Source organism: Hemiscyllium ocellatum, chromosome 9, assembly GCF_020745735.1.
Source record: "Hemiscyllium ocellatum isolate sHemOce1 chromosome 9, sHemOce1.pat.X.cur, whole genome shotgun sequence".
NCBI classification, from domain to species: domain Eukaryota; kingdom Metazoa; phylum Chordata; class Chondrichthyes; order Orectolobiformes; family Hemiscylliidae; genus Hemiscyllium; species Hemiscyllium ocellatum.
The window spans coordinates 42,845,954-42,871,546 of NC_083409.1; the positions used below are offsets into that span (position 1 = coordinate 42,845,954).

The 25,593-nt window shown below is 38.0% G+C and overlaps 1 protein-coding gene across 2 annotated transcripts in view; it reads right to left on the reverse strand.

Annotated features, from left to right (window-relative positions):
* aspm (assembly factor for spindle microtubules) overlaps nucleotides 1–25,593 on the reverse strand; it is a 57,472-nt gene that overhangs the window by 20,957 nt on the left and 10,922 nt on the right. The window contains exons 4-18 of one of the 2 annotated variants that reach the window (XM_060830179.1): nucleotides 24,510–24,611; nucleotides 23,116–23,262; nucleotides 21,163–21,411; nucleotides 16,568–16,635; nucleotides 16,315–16,456; nucleotides 14,276–14,406; nucleotides 13,739–13,914; nucleotides 10,918–11,063; nucleotides 10,737–10,822; nucleotides 8,751–8,972; nucleotides 8,353–8,557; nucleotides 6,755–6,900; nucleotides 6,126–6,254; nucleotides 5,012–5,206; nucleotides 76–4,548 (exon numbers count right to left, since the gene is read on the reverse strand). In XM_060830179.1, coding sequence (XP_060686162.1) covers nucleotides 76–4,548; nucleotides 5,012–5,206; nucleotides 6,126–6,254; nucleotides 6,755–6,900; nucleotides 8,353–8,557; nucleotides 8,751–8,972; nucleotides 10,737–10,822; nucleotides 10,918–11,063; nucleotides 13,739–13,914; nucleotides 14,276–14,406; nucleotides 16,315–16,456; nucleotides 16,568–16,635; nucleotides 21,163–21,411; nucleotides 23,116–23,262; nucleotides 24,510–24,611 — 6,617 coding nt within the window. Of the gene's footprint in view, nucleotides 1–75; nucleotides 4,549–5,011; nucleotides 5,207–6,125; nucleotides 6,255–6,754; nucleotides 6,901–8,343; nucleotides 8,558–8,750; nucleotides 8,973–10,736; nucleotides 10,823–10,917; nucleotides 11,064–13,738; nucleotides 13,915–14,275; nucleotides 14,407–16,314; nucleotides 16,457–16,567; nucleotides 16,636–21,162; nucleotides 21,412–23,115; nucleotides 23,263–24,509; nucleotides 24,612–25,593 lie in introns of both variants that reach the window. The other variant, XM_060830178.1, reaches the window with a different exon arrangement.

Sequence of the window (25,593 nt, forward strand, 5' to 3'; positions counted from 1 at the left end):
TGATTATATACTACAAAAGGTACCACCTTACATACTATAGCCAATTTAAATATAATATTTGAAATACAGTATTACCTGAAGTTTTGTTGTGCTCTGAAGTATCATCTTATAACGTCGTTGGGCAAAATTTCCTCTTACTCTGGCTTGGAGCCTGATGACTAACTGCCTGAATATCAAGTAGCTTGATCTATGTTGCTTCATCAAGAGGTAGGATCTGTAATAGCCTTGTAATATAGTAGTTGCTAGCTTATACTTTTTGTACAGTTTTTGAGCTTCTCTAGCCCGGAAGTGAGACTGCACTACAATGGCTGCAGATTTTATTTTGAGGAAACTTCTCCTACATTGAATCATACGGAATGTTGACTGAATTTTAACAGCTGCATCTTTCTGTTTAACACACCGGCGGACAACCATGCATCTGTATGCAGTCTGAATCGTGATAGCTGCCTGCCTCATGGACTGATATTGCACAAGCTGCAAACGGCCCATTTTGCAAGCTCTATACCAGTTTTGGATTGAAATAGCTGCCTGACACATTGCTCTGTAGCGTGCCTTTTCTCGATGACCACGGAAAGCTGCCTGCAGTACTATCACAGCTGATCTTTGAATCAAGAAGAATTTTCTGTCAACGCACATCTGCAAGAATGATATAATTCGGCGAATTGCCTTAATTCTTTTAGCCAAATCACGTGCTTTTTTCTTACGGTAAAATGCCTGAAATTTAATTGCTGCATTCTTCATATCATTATATTGTTTCACACAGACATCTCTGACTTTGCATGCTCGGTATCTTTGTTGCACAGCCGTGGCTGCCCAGCAGAGTCTCTTATAACGTTGCTGTTCCTTGTGCATTCTATAGTAACTCTGTATTAATGTTGCAGATTTATGCAGCCTTCTCAAATGCCGTCGAACCATCATTCCCCGGTACGCAGACTGAATAAGTCTAACACCATTGCAAAGCTTTATATAATTATTATGATCTGTTTTCATTTGAAGGTGAGCTCGATAATGGGTTTGAATTATTGTAGCAGCCAGTTTTAACGCCCTGTATGGCAGGTGCATCCGGTGCATCCTAAACGTAGCCTGTATGACTGTAGCTGCCTTGTGTTTGCATTGTATCTCTCGACGCGCTTTCATGCCCCTGTAAGCAGCTTGAATGGATATGGTTGCATTACGAATAGTGGAGTAATTTTTTTGTTGAATCCGAGTAAGCAGAAGTGCACGGTAACGCTGTTGAATCACAATAGCGGCAGTTTTAAGAGACAGATATCTTTTTCTGTCATTATAGGCATGAATTCTTCTCTGGATAATTACTGCAGCTTGACAAATTTGCCTAATTTCTTGTCTCGTTTTCATTCCTCGGAAACAAGCTTGAATATGAATAGTTGCTCTCTTAACATCATTATAGCGTTTCACACAGGCATCTCTAATTTTGCAAGCTCGGAATTTTCTCTGCACAGCTGTGGCTGCCCAACAGAGTCTCTTATAACGTTGTCGTTCCTTGTGCATTCGATAGTAACTCTGTATTAATGTTGCAGATTTATGCATGCTTCTTAAATGTTGTCGAACAATTATTCCCCGGTACGCAGCCTGAATGAGCAGAACGCTGTTGCGAAGCTTCCAGTAAATGTCACGATAGATTTTCGCTTGAAGGTGAGCTCGATAATGAGTTTGTATGATTATAGTTGCCAGCCTTAAGGCCTGATATGGAAGGCACACTCTGTGCATCCTAAATGCAGATTGTATTATTGTAGCTGCCTTGTGCCTGTGCCGAATCTCTTGCCTTACCTTCATGCCTCTATAAGCAGCTTGTATAGTTAATGTTGCGCCACGGATAGATAGATAGGTTCTTCGCTGCTTTCTGCTCAATGCCAAAGCTCTGAATTGCCTTTGCAATAAAATCGAAGCAGCTCTAAGAGTAGTATAACACTTCCGGCTTGAGAAAGATCTTACTGCAGCTTGGATAATTGTTGCAGCTTTGTGAATTTCTTTCACTTTTTTCCGGCTTCTCATTCCACGAAATGAAGCTTGCAATAATATGGCAGCAGACCTTATGTTTTGATATCTTTGACGCTGATATTTTCTTTGCACATGTGCCCTGAATCGATTCTGTATTATTAATGCTGCGCATCTCATAGCCTGAAACTTTGCACACATTTTGTGCATTCTGAAATAAGACTGTATCGTAATACAAGCTTGCCATTTTCTACTGTATTCTTTTCTTGCCATCATGCCCTTATAAGCTGCTTGAATTATTATTGCTGATTGGCACATTCTCAGATATTTTTGACGTTCTTTTCTCCCCATGATCTTTGCTTTAAAACGCCGTTGAACGGCTAAAGCAGCATTCTTTAATAGTACAAACTGATGCTGGGCTCGAAATTTCCGGAAAGCAGTTTGAATGGCTACTGCAGCCTTATATTGCACTTTTAATTTTTCCCTTGTAGCCATTCCACGAAATGCTGCTTGAAGAATAATCACTGCTGTCCTAATATTAAGGTACTGAACTCGCTGATGCTGACTAACTTTGGAACTCCTATACCATCTCTGGATTGCAATGACTGCATTTTGCATTGCTGAGTATTTGACCCTTGATGCATGCCCTCTGAATGCTGCCTGGATTTTGGTGGCTGCTTTATGCTGAAGGTGAATCATTTTGCGCACACTGTAACCTTTATAACCTGCCTGTAAACAGATTATGGCTTCTTTGATTCTTAAGAACTTCTGTCTTTGACAAACCCCTTCAGTGTAGGCACGAAATTTTCTTTGAATTATGACAACAGCACAACGAATCTTAAGATACTGCTTTCTTAGTCTATGCATTCTGAACATGGACTGAATTTTAACTGCAGATTCCCTCCATAAACTCAACTGCTGTTGCATTAAGTACAATCTAATAGCAGACTGAAGGCGTACACAAGCTTCCCTTTTCTTCAGATATTCTTTGCGCGTCTCCAAGCCAAGTCTTTTAGCCCGGTAATGTCTCTGGATGTACAGTGTAGACTTCTTAAGAGATCTGTAATACTTTTGTACTTGCACCATTTTCATGGAGGCCTGAATTTTGATGGCAGCATTTTTAATTTTCATGAACTCTTTCCGTGAAGCATATCCCCGGAAAGTAGATTGTATCTTTACAACTGACCGTAAAAGCCAAAACTGTCTTCGTGCTTGAAGCCCTCTGTATGCAGATTGTAAGACAATAGCTGCAGACCTTAATGTGTTGTACTCAGACTGAGCTTTTTTTTTAGCTGCAATTGCTCTGAAATGGGTTTGTATTGTACAAGCAGCCGCTTTCATTGAACAATATCTTCGCTGAGCTTGCCATTTTCTCACATAGGCCTGAATTGTAATGGCACATTGTCTGGATTGTAAAAATTTTAATCTTTGTTTTCTCATTTGCCAGTATGACTGAATAATATATGCAGCTTTCAATTCTTTGGCAAACCTACGAGCCTTCATGCCATGAAAGTAAGCTTGTATGGTTATCACCGCCTTGAGCATCAACATATGTTTTTCATTTTGAGCTTTTCTTGCTCGGTAAGCTCTGTAATATTTTTGAATGACCAGCACTGCAATTTTGACAGTGCAAAAGGCATGTTGAGCAACGCAGCATCTATACCATGACTGTATTCGTATGCAACTTTCTTTTTGACGTAAATACTTCTGTTTTTCCCTACACATTCGATACCATGACTGTATTTTAACTGCAGCTTTATTTTCTCTTATCTTTTTTTGAGCTTGCCATCTTCGAAAAGCCACCTGCAGTTTTACAGCTGCCTGTCCAAGTTTTCGATAATGCTGCATCTCCTGCAACCCCTGTTGTTTGGCTCTGAAACGTCTCTGCAAGTTAATGACAGCTTGACGATATTTTCGGTACCTAATCTGAGCTAACCGCATTCTTACTGAAGTCTGCATTGTGATTACCATTTTTCGAATAGCAACAAACCTCTTTCGTTGCTGATACATTCTAAAAGTAGATTGGATTACTAAAGCTGACTTTGTTTGGCAATAAAGCTTTCTTGCTTGTACACCACGGTAAGCAGATTGAAATACTACTGCAGCCCATTTCAATTTTTGATAGGAAACATATTCACGCTTTCCTGTCACATACGCCTTTATGTGCTTCTGCAGTGTAAGAACAGCTTTCTTCTTATTATTGATTGCACTTCTTACTAGATATCCTTTAGCATAAGTTTGCAACATGACTATGGATCGTTGAAATCGTTTGTATTTATATCGACAGAGGAAACCTCTTATGTATTTCTGGAGTAATACCGAAGCCTTGGCCTGCACTTTGAGCTTCCGAGTTTTCCATCTTCTAAATGCAGATTGTATTGTAACAGCTGATTGTTTGAATTTTAAATAATTCCTCCGCTCAGCTAAAGCTAACTGACGGGCTCTGAAATGCCTCTGAAGTGTAATAACAGCCTTTTTTGTACGTTTATAAGTGGTTACTGCGATTTTCATTCTTATGTGGCTTTGTACGAGAATGCAAGAGTGCTGCATTCGCCGAAGCTGTCTTCTAGCAGCATACCTTCGCCAATAAGCCTGTTGCACAGATACAAAAGAATTACAATAGTAAAAATACTATTGATGTATGCTATAATTTGATGTATGCTATAATTAAAGATTAGACTAGCCATCCAAAAGAAAAGCATTCCAAAGTGTTACAATTTTGTGTAATAAATAATTGTGAAGATACCATAATTAAGCACACAAAATAGTTCAGAAAATTTAAACAAATATCTAAATAGTTATCTCTCATTTGTTTTTAATTTTTCCCCCCAAAATGATTATTTGATATGCAAGGTTAGCAGATCAGGAATTGTATAGATTTGTACAGCTCAAATGAGTGACAACATTCCGACCAGACTTGAAGCTAAACTTTGACAGCTTACTGGAGTAAAAGAAAAACAACAAATATCTGCAAAGGAGCCATCTAAAACAGGTGGAATAACGAAGCAGCATTTAAGCCTTAAATTGTCCTCATTATGTAGCATATTAATCTAACCTGAAGAAGTGTTGCCGCTTCAATCTGCACTGCTTGCATTTTCATCATCATCAATGCTTGAGCTTTCTTCCTGGTCATATGACCACGCCAATGCTTTTGGATAATCAGAGCAGCATTTGTTGCCTTTTTGACATGCTGTCGACAGAGGAACTTACGCACAGCTGCTTGAATGACACAGGCAGCTTGATTTTTTTCCTAAAACACAGTACATAATACGATTTTTAAAGTTAGAAGAACAAATGTACAATTTAGGCACTGCTTGCCATGGTTTCAAGGTCTTCGAAAGCAGAGCAATGTCAAACATCTTGCAAAATGCATTCTTTATATATGTTGGGATGAAGGGCCTGTTTCCACGCTGTAGGGAATCTCATCTAATCTTGTCTATTTTGACATGTGGGAAGGAAAACAGAATTGGTAGAGTAGCAGTTAAATAATTTACATCTTCGTGCCACCTCATACCTCAACATATTGGGTATCCCATTAAGCCCAGTGTTGAATTACAGCAATGTTCTGCTGAATGGAATTACAAAATATCTCTATGTAAGGAGATGCTAGGCAAAGACATCTCGACACAAAGACAGAGGATGATACAATGCCTAATCAACAATAATCAATAAGCTGGAATTTAACTCACTGCTGCAAAGCTAAAATGGCACTGAACTAATTAAAACTGAGATTGGAACCACAGTAATGGGATAACTGGAAAAAATTCTGGACAAAATGCATTTTCGTGCATAACTCATTAGTCACCTGCAAACATGCATCTTTACTTCATTGTAATGTTGTGATGAAACGCATGAAATGCAATGAAGGAAAAAAGTGTACAGAGTAGTGTAGGCATAAGTATACTCTGATGCTTGCAGTAATGACGTAACAGTAAAGTAGTCCATCCAAAAATCATACAATTTATTTAACCTTATTTGCTTCTTTCCAATGGCAATAAAGTGAAATATTAGAACAAACAACAACTATTGACATATTACCACGCTTACATAAAACTCTACTGCACATTACTAGAAAAAGAATTCACTCAATACGTGTACATGAGCTTTATGGGGACCCTGTAAAGGACAATATATGTGTCAATGAATATTCTGGATGATGCTTACACTACCTTTAAAAGTTGAAGCTCACAATTGAGCTTGTACTTCCTCCAAGCTGCCTGAATGATCCTAGCAGCTCTTGTTTCATTTCGAAGGTCCAGAAGACGAGCACAAAGAAATGAAACATAAGTAATAACAACCTATAAAATAATTTTTAAAAATATTAGAAAATAAATTATGACAAAGTGACAAGAAAAAATAAATTTGCAGTGGTGGTACACGGTGGCATTTGGAATATTTAGTTAAAATAACACTGAACATACTGGCCATGAGCAGGAATGATTTAATTATAATTAATCAGCAGCTTGATAAAACATCAAATGCTCAAGACTAAACCAGAAACATAACTTATCAAAACAGCAGTCATATAAATTTTCAGATCTCATTCTATACTTAATTTTTAAATTCTGTACAAAAACAGAAATTGCTGGAAAATTTCAGCAGCATCTGTGGAGAGAAATCAGAGTTAACAGTTTGGATCAAGTAGCTCTTCTTCAGAAGTCGACCTGAAACAAAAGTGTCAGACTTGATGATTTTATTCCAGCAATCTGCTTTTGTTTCTGATTTCCAGTTTGTTTTTTTTTTAAAAATAGCACACTATTTAATGTTATCACCTCAAGGCAAGGATATTAAATTTTACCTTCTCTTCAGGGATAGTATTTGACATATCTGCTGGTCGTATCATAGCTGGAACCCCTCCAAGTGTTGCAACAGCAGTAGTCACCAAATTAAAATTCTTCTTTTCATTCTCCAAAAGTTCTTCAAAGAGTCTAGTTGATGAAGAAGCTAAAAAGTGAAATTAATATGCTGTTTTGTATCATATATGTAATTCTAAAAGCAACAGATAAATATCTAATTATTTACCTAACTGGAATAAAAATTAGCATTTCACCTTGTTACCACAAGTGTACACAATAGAGTAGGGACTGTTACACCTCAGTTCAAACAATTCAAAAAGTAATCCCACTATCCTGCTGTCACTGCATATTTCCGTCATCAAAATTGATCAACTTGTCTTTAAAAAGAAAATAAATTCATTATTCAGCTACGCATATAAGTTCTTAGAATCTCACAATTTTAAATTGATGGCTCTTAAATCGCTTACTCATGAGCCACAGAAAATAATTTTTTTTCATTCACATCATCAAAATTGTTCATACTTTTTAAAAACCTTTTCAATTCTCCCCTTTGACCACTCAGCTAATGGTGGAAACAGTAAAAATATCTGAAGTTTCCTATTCACGAGACTAGTTAAGTAAAATGCACATCACACAATTGCCAGACAATGACCATTTCCTGTAAGGAAAGCCAATTTCATCTGTTTGATATTCAACAGCATTAGAGTTGCCTAATAACACCTGGGGAGCAGAGCGCAGGGGAACAGCATCTAAACTGCGCCTGCCACATAGAAAGCTAGCCAGAGATGGAGTATTCTGTAGCCCACACAAATAAAACTCCCAACAAGGCACTTGTTAAAGACATACATGAATGTTCTTCACTTGCTTGCTGCTCTGATAATTTTTGAAAATTTCGACAATCCAGGAAAGGGTTGACGCCCCACCTACCAGCTTAAGAATTCATTCCTTCCTTCACAGATTTGCAGCAGTGCATGTCATTTACAAGACTTGCAAGTTGCCAAGTCTTCTTTGATGTCACTTCACAAACCTACAACTTGCCTGTCCTAAAAAGAAGGCACATGGGGGACAACTATTTTCAACCTCTCCTCCAAGTTCCACATCACCCACACAGGAAGCCAGATCTGATTGGCCCTTTACCTCCCGGTGAGTAAGATTTTCTGGGGCAACAGTATGGCTTGGATGCCCTGGATTATCCCTGGATTAGTGGTCCGCTGCGCAGTAGCCAGTATATGAAAATGATGGGGAACTGAAGATCTGCCTTTGAGGACCAGCTATCAGGTGCACACTCTGTACCCTGTCAGTTCTGTGCCTGTTCCTTTGTGCTCATTTGGTCCTACTTTAGGGCCCAAGGGCATTTAGCTACAACCAATTTTGGTCAATCAATTCAACAAGGATGGCTTGCACCTTGGCATTGATGAGCAGTAGTCTTTTTTAAAATAAGGTTACATCATATAAAACCACAAATGTTTTGTCTAATTGCAGATGACTGGGGGGATAAATACATATTTCCAATAAAACGTGCACTTTCTAGAAATAGTATAGTCATTAGCAATGGGGCACAAATGTCACCAATTATCTTCAAAATACTGACCAGACTCACTGAGGTTTGTTGGGATGACATCAACAGAGCTTTCATCAGATTCACTGGTTGATGTGTCAATTGCCACTGTACCACGTTGTGCACATTCAACCGTCTGTAACGTTCGTGAACAGATGTCATTTGCAGCAAGAAGGCCAGGATGATAATGATGGACAAGGTAACACAAAACCCTGCCATCAGAAAAGGCGACAGTGAAGTTCTCAATCTGAAAGAAGTAGTAGAATAATAACTTGATCAATGCAGCTTAATTGTCGTTCTGCCAGTCACTTGCTACTCTTGCGCAATGAAAACAGCCACATATGGAGTAACGATGGATGGCACTTACATACAGATATACTAAAAAGACACACACAAAAGGAAAGTTTATACAGATAAAATAAATGAATCAATAAACCTACTTTGACACCATAATATCCACAAACAGCATTAACCCAATTCATTAACAATTTGATTCTTGGGCTGTATTTTTCAGGTGTATCTTTGAGGTTTTGATCTTTTGGTGATTTTTGAGACAGTACAGGCACAGAGCGCAGAGCTACCAGTTTATGGCATGTGCGCAAAGTTTTTTGCAAGAATTCAATTTCTTCTTGTAATTGTTCTTCACTCAGCAAAATCTCGACCTAAGAGGAAAGAAATCAGCACAGTCAAAATACTTAACCTCCAAGACACACATCATTGTTGAAAATACACAGGGCTGGTAGCCAAATGGGAACGTCATAAGTAACCCATGGAAAAAAAAAGTCAAGGATAGAATTGACTATTGTATGAATCAACAGTTTTTCTCTAGTCTAAACAGACCTGAACAATTGTAAGCACAGTTGTCCCATTGAAAGCGTAGGAAAACAATGCAGAGATTTTTTTTCAAAGAAGCAGTGTATGTAGGAGGGATGGCTGCTTCTCCAAACTCAGATTTTGTTGCTCCTATGCTCCTTGTTGCAACTTTACCAACCACAGGTTTCCTCCCTCCCAGCCTTGTGCTTTTCCTGAGACATAATCTATGACTGGTGAAGCAGAAAGGGTAGGAGGGAAGCAACCTGGAGCTGGAAGAGTTGGAACAATTACATTCATAGGTCCCAATGCCATCACCTGGAAGACTGTTGTCTGCACTACTACTCATCTATTGAGAAGTCGGAGGAAAAGAAATGAAAACAAAAATACAGATGGAGCTAGTAGTCAGAAAAACTCAGTAACCAGGCTAGAAGCAGGACCCAAGGTGAAGGCTGTACCGAGAATAGGTTCATGATCCATTTCAGTCACATCTTGGCTAAAGAGGATGGAGTAGGTGGGCAGAAACCCAGTAACGAGATTGGGGTCAGGTCTCAGGGGAAATCAAGACTTTACCTCACCTTCGCTCTCATCCTTTGGTGTCTTTGCTAATGGGACTGGGATTTTTGTCTGACCTTTCACATTTTCACTGTGACAAGAGTCTGAATAAATTGCAGGCTATTTGGAAAGGAGGTGAGGAATGGAGATAATTTGCAGAACTACCAAGTTAACAGGAGGAGGTGTCCAAATCTGGTGCTCATTGAGGAAGACAGTAGGTGGTGGTCGGGTCACCATAAAATGAGCCACCTTCTGATAATAAACACAAGTTAAAGCTTACTTATGCTTCCAAAAGCGAATCTCAAACAAAAATTTTGAGAATATGGATATTAGCATTTAAAAAAAACACAGGAACAAGGTTGGCATCAACATGTTAATATCCAAATTCTAGCTTAATGACTACCTGAAGCAATGTTCTGTTGGAGTTCCTTTTGCATTTGAATTCATTAAAGATGGATTCTCCCTAGTCAGCACCACTTGAACAAACAAAATGGGTATAAAGACCCACGTTTAATGCTCCTTTGATCATTCAATCTTGCATCACTTAAGTACACAGCTTGTAAAGCTGCTGCAAATTATACAAATCCTTAACTGATGGCTGGCTTGATGCTGCAGCATTAATTTGTGCATACGCTTTGTTGCACAGCTCTAGGATCTTGTGGTACTGTTCCTAATTGAGCTGGGAAGCTCAAGTTTAAATTCCACCTGGTCCAAGGGTGTGCAGTAACATCTCTGAACAGGTTGATTAAAAATATTGTGTTGAACAGTTCACCCTTCTAAGTCAGTACCATTTTCCATTAGATGGCCACCTGGCTTTCGCAAGGCTGCCAGAAGCTAAAAAGCAAAGAGAGTAAAATTCAAAGAGCTGAGTATTTTCTTCAGCTTTTGAGGCAGTAAGATCACAAGTGATGGTGAAAGCAAATAAATGGATGAAGTCACATACATTTCTAAATATGTATTGTGTAGAATTTCAATGCTAACTCAGCAACTCTTTCACTTTAATTTCAGAATATTTGCACCATCTTTGAGGAATGACAGGTATACTTTTAAGAAACACATACCTGAAATGCAAAGATGATTCTCCACAACAATGATAAGGTTTTTTCTCTATGTCCATCAACAATATCTCTAGAATCTATTACGCTGCCTTATAAACAAAAAATGGAAAAAAAAGGTTTAAAACTAATCATGAATGAAAAAGCTTTGTATTCTCAAGTCACAGTTGCAGAATTTCAATTTTACCCCGTTCATCTCTCAAGTCAACTCCTCGAGTTTTAAGGGCATTTAATGCAACATCCATGTTGTGCAGTTTTTGAAGACGGCTAATAGCTGGAACTCTGAGCTGCGTTGACAGTTTCCAGTTTCGTGTGAGAAGCTCCACTGCTCGCCTATAGAAGAGATTGTCCAAATCAAAGAAAACAAATGTAACATCATACTAAATACATCAATTGGAATTACACATTGTTAGCAATTCACAAGGTTGAAAATCTTGACTAAGTTTAAGAATTGCTCAATGTCTTGTCTCAAGACAACTTTACTATATCAATTTGCTTATTTAGAGCACTCATCAAGTCAAAGGAAAATTAATCATACAAAATTCTAACTAAATGGGCAGGCTAAAAGACCAGCTAGGTAAGTTGCAAAGTAATATGTCCATATGATTTATTTCATTTTCTTCATTAAATATTCAATGATTAAACAGCAATACCAGATAACATCAACTCTAAAAACCAAGTACTTTGTCCATTGGTTTGAAATACAATCAATGTAAATTTGATCAAACATTTGTTGAACTCCACGTGAAGATCTACAATTGGACATTGTTTTGAAATGGAATTGCTACACAGTCATTGATGAATTCCATGGAGTCTATCATTTTTTAAATCAAGGTTACAGCTCAGAGTCAATATACTCTGATTGCACAGCACATTGCATAATTTCAGAGTTTCCTATTCTGCAATGCATTAACTTGATTGGCTCCACATCCATAAATATTCAGTCACTCCACCAACATTCTCAGCAGTGTACACCATCAACAAGATGCACTGCCAAAGATCCTTCGACCTCACATTCCTAACACACAACCAATTCTATCCAGGAAAACCAGGGGAGAGCACAACACCACCTTTTTAAGAGCAACAAGGGACAGTCAAGTGCTAACTCAACTAGTAATGTAAATATCCCACGAGTGAACAAAAACAATTGTTTCATCTTTTGAAATGCTGTTGATTTTGGAACAGTTACAGTGGATTGGAAGGTAGTAAAAGTACCACAAACGATAGCTGAATCAGGAAAACTAGCCTATCTGGAAAATGTTGGAATCATAAAGGATGTGTTAGCAGGCAATTTAATAAAAAAAATTGTAAAACCATGTGGACTGCACCAAGTCATATTACAAAAAGAAAACTTCATTTAGCCAATCTACAAGAGATTTTAATGAATAAATAACTAGCAACAAACATGGGTTGGCGATATTGCCGCATGTTTCAAATTTCTAAAAGCATTTGATGAAGTGCCACAAGAAAAGGTTGTTGCACAAAACAATAGCTTGTTGGACTATGAGTATTTTATTAGCACATTTAGAGAAATGTCTATCAGACTGGAAACAAACAGTCCAAAAAAAAAATCATTTTCAATTAACAAGCCGTTAGTTGGATACTATGAAGATCAGTTATAATGCCTCTAACATTCACAATCTGTAGTACTCTTCTTGGCCCTTTGACCTGAATCAGTATTTGCTAAATATATGTTTTTTCCTCTTTAGTATGGACTTGGTAATCTGTATGGTTTTACTATTTTCTAAATTAGCTGCTCGCGAGTTACAATTCCAGCATTTTCCTGACGGCTGACATCATAAACTGGCATACAGTTCCACACGCTATCTTTCTCCTTTCTTGAATAGCAATGCTACCTTCCAATCTCCAGAAAGTCCTAAATTTTTTGCAGATATGAACAGATTAAACCAATGCATTGAAGAACAATCAGACTCTCAGAAATTGTGCAGTATGCTCTTCCATTAAAAGTGTATTTGGCTTTGCGATGTAGAGTTAAGATGAAATTTGAAATTCATCAGAAATTTGACTGTCTGTAAACAACGCTATGTGGTAAAAGCTGAGCTAAGGTTATAGATAGGTATAGAAGGTATTTAAAGCAGAAAAATGGCAGTTATTCATTTTTTGGAATTTACTTAAGTGACAAAGTGTGAAAATTAAAAGAATTTGGTTGCCATTTTGCCAGAAACACAAAATTAATATTCAGGTATAGCAAACAATGAAGAAATAACATATTGACCTTGATTACCAGGGGTTGGGACACAAAATTAAGAAAGTCTAACTGGAACATAGGATTTTTGTGAATGACACCTAAAATGCTGCCCACGGGTCTAGTCAGACTCCAAGGAAGTTAACAGTTTTCTTAAAAGGGCTATCATCAACGTTCCCAGATTGACTCCTATGTTGAGAAGTTTGACTTTTCAGGTCAGGTGGAGTAGTGTGAGCTAGTATTCCCTAGATTTAAATGAATAAGAAGTGATCCCATTGATACATGCAAAGTTCTGAGATCATTTCACAGGAAAGTTGTCAACAGGTTGGGTCCCTCGCCGGAAAGTCTAAAACTAAGGGATATGCAGTGCCAGGATCAGAGATTCGTCACTTCCAAAAGACAAATAAAAATTTCATCACTCAGGATGTTTGCAAATCTTAGGATCTCTTGGCCAATGAGGGAAGATAGGGAAGAAAGGAGTATGAGCAGGTAAAAATAATTTGTTTCAAATTCACCAAAAACAGTTTCAAAATAACTAATTGGTTCAAATCTTAGAAATATACAAGATATAAACACATTGAGCAATTTTAGACAGGAGAAAATTGCTGGAAGAACATCAGGATGTCAAATAACCCAGAGACAAACAAAATACTTAAACCTGAGTCAGTAATGCTATTCATACAAACTACTCATACCTTAAAGTATATAACTTTATATCACTTCAATTCTTTAGAATATGCACCACATTTAAGAGAAAAGTCAGAGGCACCATCATTCCATTGGATCAGTAAAATATACTTACACCAAACGAACACCACATCGAAGATCGACAGCTATATTGGTGATAGCAAAATTAAATTCATGAAGAGGTGTCTGAAAATGGCTAACAGTCAACCCAAAGTAACTGAGATGACGAGAAAGATCTCCTTCACCACTGAGAAAATCTCTAGAGAAAGCAAGTAACAGATCTTTGCTTGTCTAAAAAAGAAAGACAAGTTAAAATTAGAATATTCAAAGTTTACTAGTAAATCAAGTCATATTGTAATGCACATGGTCTATAATTTTTGGTACAGAATACACTACCTTGGACCCAATAAATTTTTCAGAGCCAAAAAATGTTTTGCAAATGTTTAAGAACATTCAAGTCACACAATGTCAATAAAAAGATTTTCTGACCTAATCTCACCATTTAAAAGAAAGCATTAGTGCACTTAAATAAAACCGGTTATACTTTTGCTGTTAAATCCAAAAAGTGTTATAACAAAATCTATGTATGTATAGATTTTCAATAAAAACTCAATGAATATGCATGGAGAAGCAGTATTTTTTCATATCTAACCTTAAATTCTGCATCTTTGCAGAAAAGGCATGGATCATGATCTATCAACCTAGACTGTTTGGCACAATCCAGAAACCAAACCAAAAGCAGAAACTTCTTCAGTGTAAACTGTGCCAAAACCTCTTGATGCTCTAGAAAATCAAGACAAAGAGTTACAATGTAATTTACAGTAAAATTAATTTCTAGTTGAGCCTTAATACATTACTAACAGTATTTTTACACTACTAATTGGAGGTGCAACCCCAAATTCAAGATGGAAACGTAATCAAGACTCAAGAAACAATATACGTTAATTAAAATCCACTGCACTTAAACAAGCAAATTAAGTTTAATTAACTTTGTGAAATCACCCACTTTGGCAGGAGTAACGGTAAAAAGGATTCCTATTTGAATGGTAAAAAGTTGCAGCATGCCACTATGCAGAGGGACCTGGGTGTACTTGTGCATGAATCACAGAGGGTTGGTCTACAGGTACAACAAGTAATTAGGAAGGCAAATGGCATGTAGTCCTTCTTTGCTAAAGGGACTGAGTTTGAAAGCTGGGGGGGTTATGTTGCAGCTGAGGTCACATCTGGAGTACTGCATGCAGTTTTCTCCTTACTTGAGAAAGGATGGACTGACACTAGAGGGGGTGCACAGGAGGTTTACTAGGTTGATTCCGGAGTTGAGGGGGTTGGTTTATGGAGGAGAGACTGAGTAGACTGGGATTATATTCACTGGAATTCAAAAGAATGAGGGAGGAATCTTACGCAAACATATAAAATTATGAAGGAAATAGATAAATTGAAGTAGAGAAGATGCTTCCACTGGCAGGTGAAACTAGGACAAGAGGGCATAGCCTCAAGATTAGAGGGAGCAGATTTAGGACTGAATTGAGAAGGAACTTCTACACCCAGAGGGTTATAAATCTATGAAATTCCCTACCCAGTGAAGTAGTTTATGCTACTTCAGTAAATGTTTTTAAAGCTGAGATTTCTTGACTGTTTTAACTTAAATGAAAGTTTAGTTTGAAGCAATCATGACCAATAAAACGAAACTGCAAAAATACTTTTGTCTTTGAGGTAGCCAAAATAATTCTTTTCCCAAAGTGGCTATGTCCCTTAACTAGTATTGCTGGGCAAACTGCCTGCCATTGCAGCCATGGCCTGCAAACCAACAGTTCACCCATGCCCTCAACAGTCTTATCCACCTACTCACTTTTCATTTCTCCTCCAGTCAAAGGAGGAGTACTGCACTTGCTGCTGTTCAACAAATGTAGGGAATTAAATCAGCCTGGAAATAGAGGAACAGTTCCTTTCAAAATTTTAATTCCAAATTAAGGGGCAAATTTTCTTTCCGATTGTCCAGGAAAAATCAGTCGTGGACTGGCCAATTTGTGGAGATGTGTTCACCCACTACCTTTATGTATTTTGTATGTTGCAGCTTATGTTCCATAAACTCCTCCACTTTTGCAAACTATACATCATACAACTGTTCAGGTAGCACAATTACAAGATGTAACACTGAATTTAATAAATCTGGACCTTTGTGAGCTCGGATTCTGAAAATTAAAAACTGATAACATACATAAGAGCAATTCATTCACTAATGCCATTCAGGAGAAGGGAAAGTGTCAGTTCGCTATCCGATTGCACTGTCCATGTGGTCAAGTTACAATGATCTTCAGTGGACTAACAAATCACCTCAATTATAGAAGTAGTAGCAGAAGTAGAATCAACAATAACTTTTGAAAAGAAGGAAAGTTGTAAAACAAATTGCAAAACTTGGAAAACTTTATTGGCAATAACATAATGCAGTGCAATCTTGTTTTGTGCTATAAAATTTAACGATCTTAATCAATAATATTCCAATGAGCAGAACCAAAATATGTACACAGAAAACTAAATTTGTACTTATTGAAACTTAGATGAAAGTTTAGTTCCAATCCATCTTTCTCTCAATACTTCTGGAGGCACTTCAAGTCAATGACAGCCCTGTAACCTACATGTCACACTTACATTTTGAAACACTTTTCATATTTGAAGCAAAACTTTTTTTACCGTCACGATATAAATGTGGCACAGTCGGATGTTGAAATACTGCAGCTATATCAGAATTCCAAAGTAGGCGATTTAAAATAAATCTAGCTAAGCCAACCACATCGCTGTTGCTTTCCAGTGGAATCAGTTCACCAAATATACACTGAAATGTGACAAGATGAAGATTTCAGCCATTACACCAAAATATATGCACCATTACACAAAACTGTCAAATTTGCTTAAATTATTCCAAATTGTACAAAGTAAGCCTTACCTCCAGTCCTATACGCAACCACAGAGGATTATATGACAAAAGCCACTTTAGGACCTTCTGTCGCTCTCCTTCAGTGAAAAAGAAAATACATGAGGTAAATATAATAGCACGTACCTACAGATAAAAAATTCCAAAATCAGTAAAATTATGTTCCACATTCCATGGTAACAGAAGGGAAGTAACATTTGTGCAGCTATACAACTAAATATGTAACTTTAAGGATAAATTGAACATTTGAACATGATACTTTTCTTTCTAATAAAAACATTGCTTGAATGGTGATGACAAATTATTCTAATTTTCATTCTGCTGTCCAATCAATACAAGTAATTGGACCTGTGTTTCATTGCAGAATTGCACAGACATAAAAAGGCATGCCTTGAAGTTAGACAGATACCACCTCTGGATTTTATTTACCTTTGCAACAATGTGTGAGTAAATCCAGCATTAATACAGCCAGACCAGATTAACAGGAATGTTACAGCTCCGTATCAATTTTGGTGGGAGCTAATTCTTTTTACCAATGATTATTGCGAGGATTTTGCTTCGGCTTTTTAGCCTACCTCATTTGCAACAGCCAAATACAAAGGGTTTCAAATATCAGTGGGGGAAAATTTAGAACATTCTAATCATCACCTCAAAGTTAGGTCAGTTGTAGAAAAAGAGCAAGCTAGACTTAAAAAAAAACAAATTTGTGGAAAGTCAATTTTGATGGGGTGAAATCAATTGGAACCAAAGATTTCCAGGTGAAACAGGATCTGCAAAATAGGCTGCATAAATGGAAGAAATAGGTCAGCCACAGACCAAGTACAGTCCCATGAGGAGGCAATAGCCTAGTGGTATTATCGCTAGACTATTAATCTGCAGAAGCAGATAATGTTCTGAAGACCTGGTTTGACAGATGGTGGAATATAAATTCAATAAAAAGAAGAAAAATCTAGAAGTAGAAGTCTAATGATGACAACGAAACCATCACAGATTGTCAGGAAAAACCCATTTGGTTCACCAATATCCTTCAAAGAAGGAAACTGTCATCTGGTCTATATGTGACTCTAGAAATACAGCCATGTGGTTGTCTCTCAACTGCCCTTTGAGCAATTAGGGATGGTCAATGAATGCTGACCTAGCCAGCAATGCACACATCCGGTGAATGAATAAGAAAAAGTAGAAATGCAGACATTCTTGGATGACAAAAATAATAGAGAAGAAGACAAAGATGAAGTGGTTTCAGACATCCTCGTGCAAACATGAGCTTAAAGATAAGCCCAGCAACTAGAGCACAGTCGGTTTAATGTTGATAGTGGGGGAGCTTACAGAAATTGTAATTCTGGACAAAACGGTTCATTAAGTGGGTAAATGTGGGTTTATTAAGGAAATGCTCGCCGAGCTGGAAGTTTTTGCTGCAAACGTTTCGTTCCCTGGCTAGGGAACATTATCAGTGCTGTTGGAGCCTCGTGTGAAGCGCTGCTTTGATGTTTCTTCCGGTATTTATATTGGTTTGTTCTTGCCGCTTCCGGGTGTCAGTTTCAGCTGCAGTGATTTGCATGTGGGGTCCAGGTCGATGTGTCTGTTGATGGATGTTCTTGCCGTTTCCGGGTGTCAGTTTCAGCTGTAGTGGTTTGTATATGGTGTCCAGGTCAATGTGTCTGTTGATGGAGTTTGGGGATGAATGCCATGCTTCTAGGAATTCTCTGGCTGTTCTCTGTCTGGCTTGTCCTATGATAGTGGTGTTTTCCCAGTCAAATTCATGTTGCTGGTTGTCTGAGTGTATGGCTACTAGAGATAGCTGGTCGTGTCGTTTTGTGGCTAGCTGATGTTCATGGATGCGGATTGTTAGCTGTCTTCCTGTTTGTCCTATATAGTGTTTTGTGCAGTCCTTGCATGGTATTTTGTAAACTACGTTAGTTTGGCTGATGCTGGGTATTGGGTCTTTCGTTCTAGTGAGTTGTTGTCTGAGCGTGGATGTTGGCTTGTGTGCTGTTATGAGTCCTAAGGGTCGCAGTAGTCTGGCTGTCAGTTCTGAGACGCTCCTGACGTCAGATTTTATTAAGGAAAGCCAGCACTGACTTATACAGCAATAAAATTGAACTAACTAACTTCTGGAGTTTTTGATCAGGATGCTGTCAGGTTTATTAGTTATGCTGACAACCTATTCTACAATAATTTATGAACACTTCAACATAAGTATCATTGTTGTTGCATCTCCTTTGGAACTGTATTCTTTGGAATTGTTTCTCCACATTCTTCCAACCAAGACATATCACAACACATTGCATTGCACTTGTTCTGTATTTTTAAACTTCTGCACTGTCCTCCTCAGCTCACAATGTTGTCTAGTTTTGCAACATCTGCAAAATTTGATTTGTGTTGTGATATAGTAAATTTCAGAACTTTAATAACTGTTCATGGATAGAAAACAAAAATCAACAAAGAAAAAGAGTTATACACGGAAAGGTGCAGTAATAACGCTGTATGCAGTAAACTATATTAAAAACAAAGGCAAATTTTACAGGAATTGAAAGCCTGGGAAAAGGAAGTATTGAAGCAACATGAATATAAATGTTCTGCTTGAGAACTGGCTGCTTCACAGGTAAAGAGAGATGCAATGTGTCAATTTAACATTTCTGCCATGCTTTCTGTCTCCAGGCTTACATCATTTGAGTCACTTATCTGCCCGACTCCTACTTTTGCCACTGCGTTATCAACGTATCATTAGAAGACTTTGGGATTTCCAGACCTTGGATACCAGAGCTTTTTCATAATCCCCGACCCCCCTCATTTGCTTTTCTACACCCCTCAGAATCTTTTGTTTTCAGCTTGGATCTCAATTGTATTTTCACTTCAAACTTTTCCTTTTTAACCTTTATTTCGATCTCCTGCACCACCCAAAGACATTTGGATTTGTTGACCATATCTTCCTCTTGAGAGACTGCAGAGGCACACTCAGTTGAGATATTCAAGAAAGAATTGGATTGTTATTTGAAAAGGAAGAACCAGTAGGGCTCCAAGAAGATGGGAAAATGACGCAATGTAAATTGCCAGCATTGGGTCTTGCCACAGGCACAACAGATCAAAAGTTTTGTTCTGTTCTCTGCTAATTGCATTTCAGTGCTCTATTCCTTTCCCAGAGGATTGCATATTTGATTACTTGATAACGTTTGTACATGGCTTCATTATATCCATATGTGACATGACTGATGATCTTTTCTTTTAGTTACGCTTCTGTAGTCCCTGCTTCTCTTCCTTTCCAACATTACAAAAGATATAACTTAGTGAGGTTATAGGAGGTTTACGTGAATCATGAATTTGTTAGGCCAAATAGTCTGTTTTATTGTTGTACTTCAACCACCAGCTTGGAGGAATTTCTCCCTTCATACTAGTAATTCTGTGCACTATTCAGGAAATTTTGAGCTGCCAAGATTTCCAAAACCTCTTAGTGGCCTTAGACAAGGTCATGAAGCACATAGAAACTTTTCAGACATTCACAAACCTTGCTTATACTGACACAAAGTTAAGATCCCACAAACAATGGTGCTGTCTCAGAAACTGTAGTTGAAAAATGCAATTCATACTTCTCTGCTGTGAACAGTGACAAAAAGATAATTTGCTATCCAAGAACATTTGACTGAGCAAAATTCTGAAAATAGCAATTTCACACAATATGGCTTAGTTTTTATTAAAATGGAATTATAAAACTTCATCTTATCAATGTGTTTGTCAGGTAGAAGTCAGAAGTTTCATTCAAACAAGTAGCTTCATCAAACCTCCCTCAAGATTGTGATTCACACCTCCAAGAGGTTATGTCATGTTTGCCTTTAGCTTCCCTCCTTGTGTGGGTATTTAAAGCACATTCATGTGAACCAGTAAAATACATCTACCTCACATCTGCAATCAGATTCAGCCCATACACTCCTGTAGACACTACAACCCCACTGCTTCCTCCACCATATGGAACCTGAACACCATTCTCCACTCCAGTACAATCACTGCTCTGATTGCCTACTAAGCCATAATTTCCCCTTCCCCACTCCCTTCCATAGTCCTCCCTCCTGCAACTCTGGACTGAATGGGAGTCATCACATTGATCACCCACTCCAAACCTTAATCCACCCCTCTTCTACTCCAATGGAAATAACCCTGCTTCACCCATTTTGCACCAAAACACCACCTCTTCCAATCACCACACCTGAGCCCCAGCCCAACAGCAACCCACCCTAAACACTACATCACTTACCTATCTGACTCACACTCTATCCCAGCTGACATCCTGCAAACCTAGTACCCTAATGTCAAACTTACCGTATGCATTTACTGTTGGACAGCAGCTGTCAAAGTGGAGATCAGGACCTTTAATTGTTAGAATATAGCAGCTAATTCTTATGTAAAGCAGGCATCATTTTCCTTATCCAACAGTTCTAGAATACAAAGTGACTGCCAGAATGGAACTATGACTGAATCTCTGAAGGAACTCTTAACAGAATCTCCTCTCGTGTCACGTTCCCTCCATTCGGAAGAAAGTGACGGATTGGTTGCAAATCTTGTACACACTTCAAAATTAGCACAATAAACAGAAAAGTTACATGTTGAAAATTTACCAATGTCTTTCCAAAGATATCGGTCTTTCCGCACAAGTAGATGTTTAGCTTCAATAGCTGCTTCCAATTTATGTATAACTTTAACCATCCCTTCAGATGCAAATAGTCTGCAAGCTGCACGACGAAGACGATTAAGTCGACACTTTGCGGTGTATGCTCTCAGTGACATTTCTTCATTGGTTGGTGCTGCAGGGACACTAATTTTGTGGTGCTGGATCTCAGAACCCATAAACAGTGTAGCAGTGTTTACTAAAAAAAAATAAAGTTAAATATTTAAGTTACCATAACAGCAGGGCTTAACATTTTTGGTAATTGTCTCCCTGATTAAGAGTCTGAAAAAGGATTTGTTTAACTGATCATACAAAATTTAAAAATTAAAATTAAAATGTTAAAAATTGAAATTCCAAATTGTTCATCCAGCACCAGTATTTTAAATAAATTATTACCAATATAAAGATTCTTAAATACACACTTGAAAAAAAGTGAGAAAGTTTGGGAGAAGATTTGTAGCTCGGGTGCTCATTGTTGAGGTTCTGTTCGCCGAGCTGGGAAATTGTGTTGCAGACGTTTCATCCCCTGTCGAGGTGACATCCTCAGTACTTGGGAGCCTCCTGTGAGGTGCTTCTGTGATCTTTCCTCCGGCATTTATATGGATTTGTACCTGCCGCTTCCGGTTGTCAGTTCCAGCTGTCCGCTACAGTGGCCGGTATATTGGGTCCAAGTCGATGTGCTTATTGATTGAATCTGTGGATGAGTGCCATGCCTCTAGGAATTCCCTGGCTGTTCTGTTTGGCTTGTCCTATAATAGTAGTATTGTCCCAGTTGAACTCATGTTGCTTGTCATCCGAGTGTGTGGCTACTAAGGATAGCTGGCCGTGTCGTTTCATGGCTAGTTGGTGTGCATGGATGCGGACCGTTAGCGGTCTTCCTGCTTGTCCTATGTAGTGTTTTGTGCAGTCCTTGCATGGGATTTTGTACACTACATTGGTTTTGCTCATGCTGGGTATCAGGTCCTTTGGTGAGTTGTTGTCTGAGAGAGGGTATTGGTTTGTGTGCTGTTATGAGTCCTAGTGGTCGCAGTAGTCTGGCTGTCAGTTCAGAAATGTTTTTGATGTATGGTAGTGTGGCTAGTCCTTTGGGTTGTGGCATGTCCTCATTCCATTGTCTTTCCCTTAGGCATCTGTTGATGAAATTGCGCGGGTATCCGTTTTTGGCGAATACTTTGTATAGGTGTTCTTCTTCCTCTTTTTGCAGTTCTGGTGTACTGCAGTGTGTTGTGGCCCTTTTGAACAGTGTCTTGATGCAATTTCTTTTGTGTGTGTCGGGGTGGTTGCTTTCATAGTTAAGGACTTGGTCTGTGTGTGTGGCTTTCCTGTATACCTTTGTGGTGAATTCTCTGTTAGGTGTTCTCTGTACCATCACGTCTCGGAATGGGAGTTGGTTGTCCTTTTCTTCCTCTCTAGTGAATCGGATTCCTGAGAGTGTGGCGTTGATGGTCCAGTGTGTGCTCTCTATTTCTGTGTTCGACTAGGACAACACTACTATTATAGTTCAAGCCAAACAGAACAGCCAGGGAATTCCTAGAGGCATGGCACTCATCCACAGATTCAATCAATAAGCACATCGACCTGGACCCAATATACTTGCCACTGCAGTGGACAGCTGGAACTGACAACCGGAAGCAGCAGGTACAAATCACTATAAATGCCGGAGGAAACATCACAGAAGCGCTTCACAGGAGGCTCCCAAGCACTGAGGATGTCACCTAGACAGGGGACGAAACACCTGCAACACAAATTCCCAACTCGGCGAACAGAACCACAACAAAAGTGAGAAACCATGGCACAATGAAACACCTAGCACTGAGAATTTAAATGTTTTTAGCAGTAAATCATTAACTACAGAAAAAAACCACCCAAAGCTCAATGTTGTGTACTGCTCATTTCAGCTCACCTCTGGAGGACTCAGTGTTCACTGTAAAGTCATCAGGTGTAAGAATGAAATTCAGCCACCATGTGAAACCTCTCTCTTGCTTCTCTTTCCATTGCTCATCATAATACATGTTTCCTATAGAAAATGGGTTTGGATGCCTAGGAATGACTGCAAATAAGAAATGTGAATAATAGTATTTCTGATCAATATATTTAGATACAAGTACTCGCCAACAAGGTAATCTCAAGATAATTATACACAGCATACATTTATACTTCAATATTTTTTGCGCTTTGGTTGTAACACGAAGAAACAAAAAGAAGAGTGCAAGTGACTCAATAATAGAAGATGATTGGGATGAAGTTGTTTATATATTCAACAGTACTTTCTACTAGAACTAATACATCTGACCAATCAATTAGTTTACTTAATTAATAACACTGATTCCAAATAATTTAGCCTGGAATCTGATAGTACTCATAAACTGGGTATGCCACCCAGTTTACATAATTATAAAATGCACCCCACTCACTGGGTAATAATCACAGTATTGCATTTTAACATAATACATTTTATTATTTAATAAAAATTTCTACTAAATGGCCTGCAGCAAACTGAAATGCATAAATTCTTCAAGTTTCCTGAAACAACATTTGATAAGACAACATAAGACAAGATGTGAGCTGTTCAGATTTATCAAAATGACCAATTACAAGAGTCGTAGAATGTCCAGCTGGATGGCATTTTAAAACAGAGTTTTTCTGCTATTGATCGTAGGCACAGCCCGTTTCTCATCTTTTTAAAAGATAATCGTGAGTTAACTGTTATGTTGGGAAAATAGCAGAATCTTGCACATGCCAGCAGAAACCTTGTTGAGCATGCTTTTTGTACAACACTTCACTAACCCAAGTCCATTGGCCTTTCACAGACAGCTAGTCCTAGGTCAGTCAAGGCAACATCTATGAGAACAGGTTTTGTACCCTCTAAACAGACTGCTTTGCACCAAATGGATAAATTTTAATTGGGGCCCATGGAACCAGATTTAATTGCCAGTATCCCTTAGTAAGGTAAATCCAGTCCATTCATATCTTTTTTCCAACTGTCATGTACCAATTTAGAATAGTTCAAATTTCACTGTACAATTCTTTGCCAATGTAACCAATGACCTATCCAATGTGTCATCAAAATAGCATTACTGTCAGCTGTAATAAAAAGTATATGTAACCATAATAATTAAAAAGACTTGAACAAAGTAAAAACACATCAAGGAAATTAGCAAATGGAACCTCAAGTCATTGCAAAGTTACTGCAGATAAACAATTAAACAGATCATCTTTAAAAAGTAATAAGATTTCTAAATTTGTTCAGTTTACAAATAAAATTAGCAAGTTTACAAATACTGTACATTCTCCTACCTGTCTTGGTCAATTTTCGAAAAGCAAATTGTGACTGAGCAACTCCAGGCATTAGTCTTCCAGGTTTTATACGTGCAGGAGCAGTGGCCTGAACATGAGAAACTGTGGAGTTCAACAAAACTATACATTTTATTGAATGAACTTATGACAAGTTATAATAGTTAGTCCATAAAGCAAGCATCTTAAAAACAGCAAAAACAAAAACAACCTGCCCAATTGCATAATGCAAATACATTTACTAATGGTTTATACAGTGATGTTTATATACAGTAATGAGCTTGGTTTGGAGTTATTAGCCAACTGTATGCCAGATAATTTCCATCAGTAATAAAGGGACAATGTTGGACTTCTTTTATGTTAAAAAATGGATACCACTTGCTCACAAAATACAGGTAATATTGCTGTAACGTGTGGTTTGCCAACGCAAATTGGCTGTAGTGCAATTGACGAATGGGGACATTGTTTCTAAAGTGCAAACTTTTTAAATGCATGTTGGTCATAACGCAATTATGTCACCAACACTTTAAGTACTACTTATATTGTACGATTCTTACATAGTGCAGGATCTCACAAGAACACAACAATCGCATAATAGCAGAACTACCTGTACAGAAAATTCTGAAACAAAGTGAAGAAACTGTGCAGCAGCACTTTGCCTTACTGGCAAGATAAGCCACCAAGAACATATTCTTTAATTGGACCTGGAGCTCAGGCCTATGACAAAACCAGGGACTTATCTGGTTGAGCAAAAGCTTAGCTATTGCATGATGTAAACAGTACTAAAATTCAGTAATATTAGACCTCAAGCTGCTGAATAACCTCCTATTTCAGAGCAAAAAAAAGTGTTCAGTAACTGCTGAGCTTCTGGGTCAAATTTTACAAGGAAGGGCAAACTTATGCAGCTTGCTACTTCATCCCTTTTAAAAAAAAGGGAGTATGGAAGAAGGGAACTCAAGGCTCTCTTGGAAACGTGTAACTGTACTTCCATTCTGATAGTTCTTTTGGAGATCAGAGCATTTAGAAGAAGACACGCACATACTTTTTCACAGCAATGAGAGACATTATTCTGTAATGTAAAGGTGTT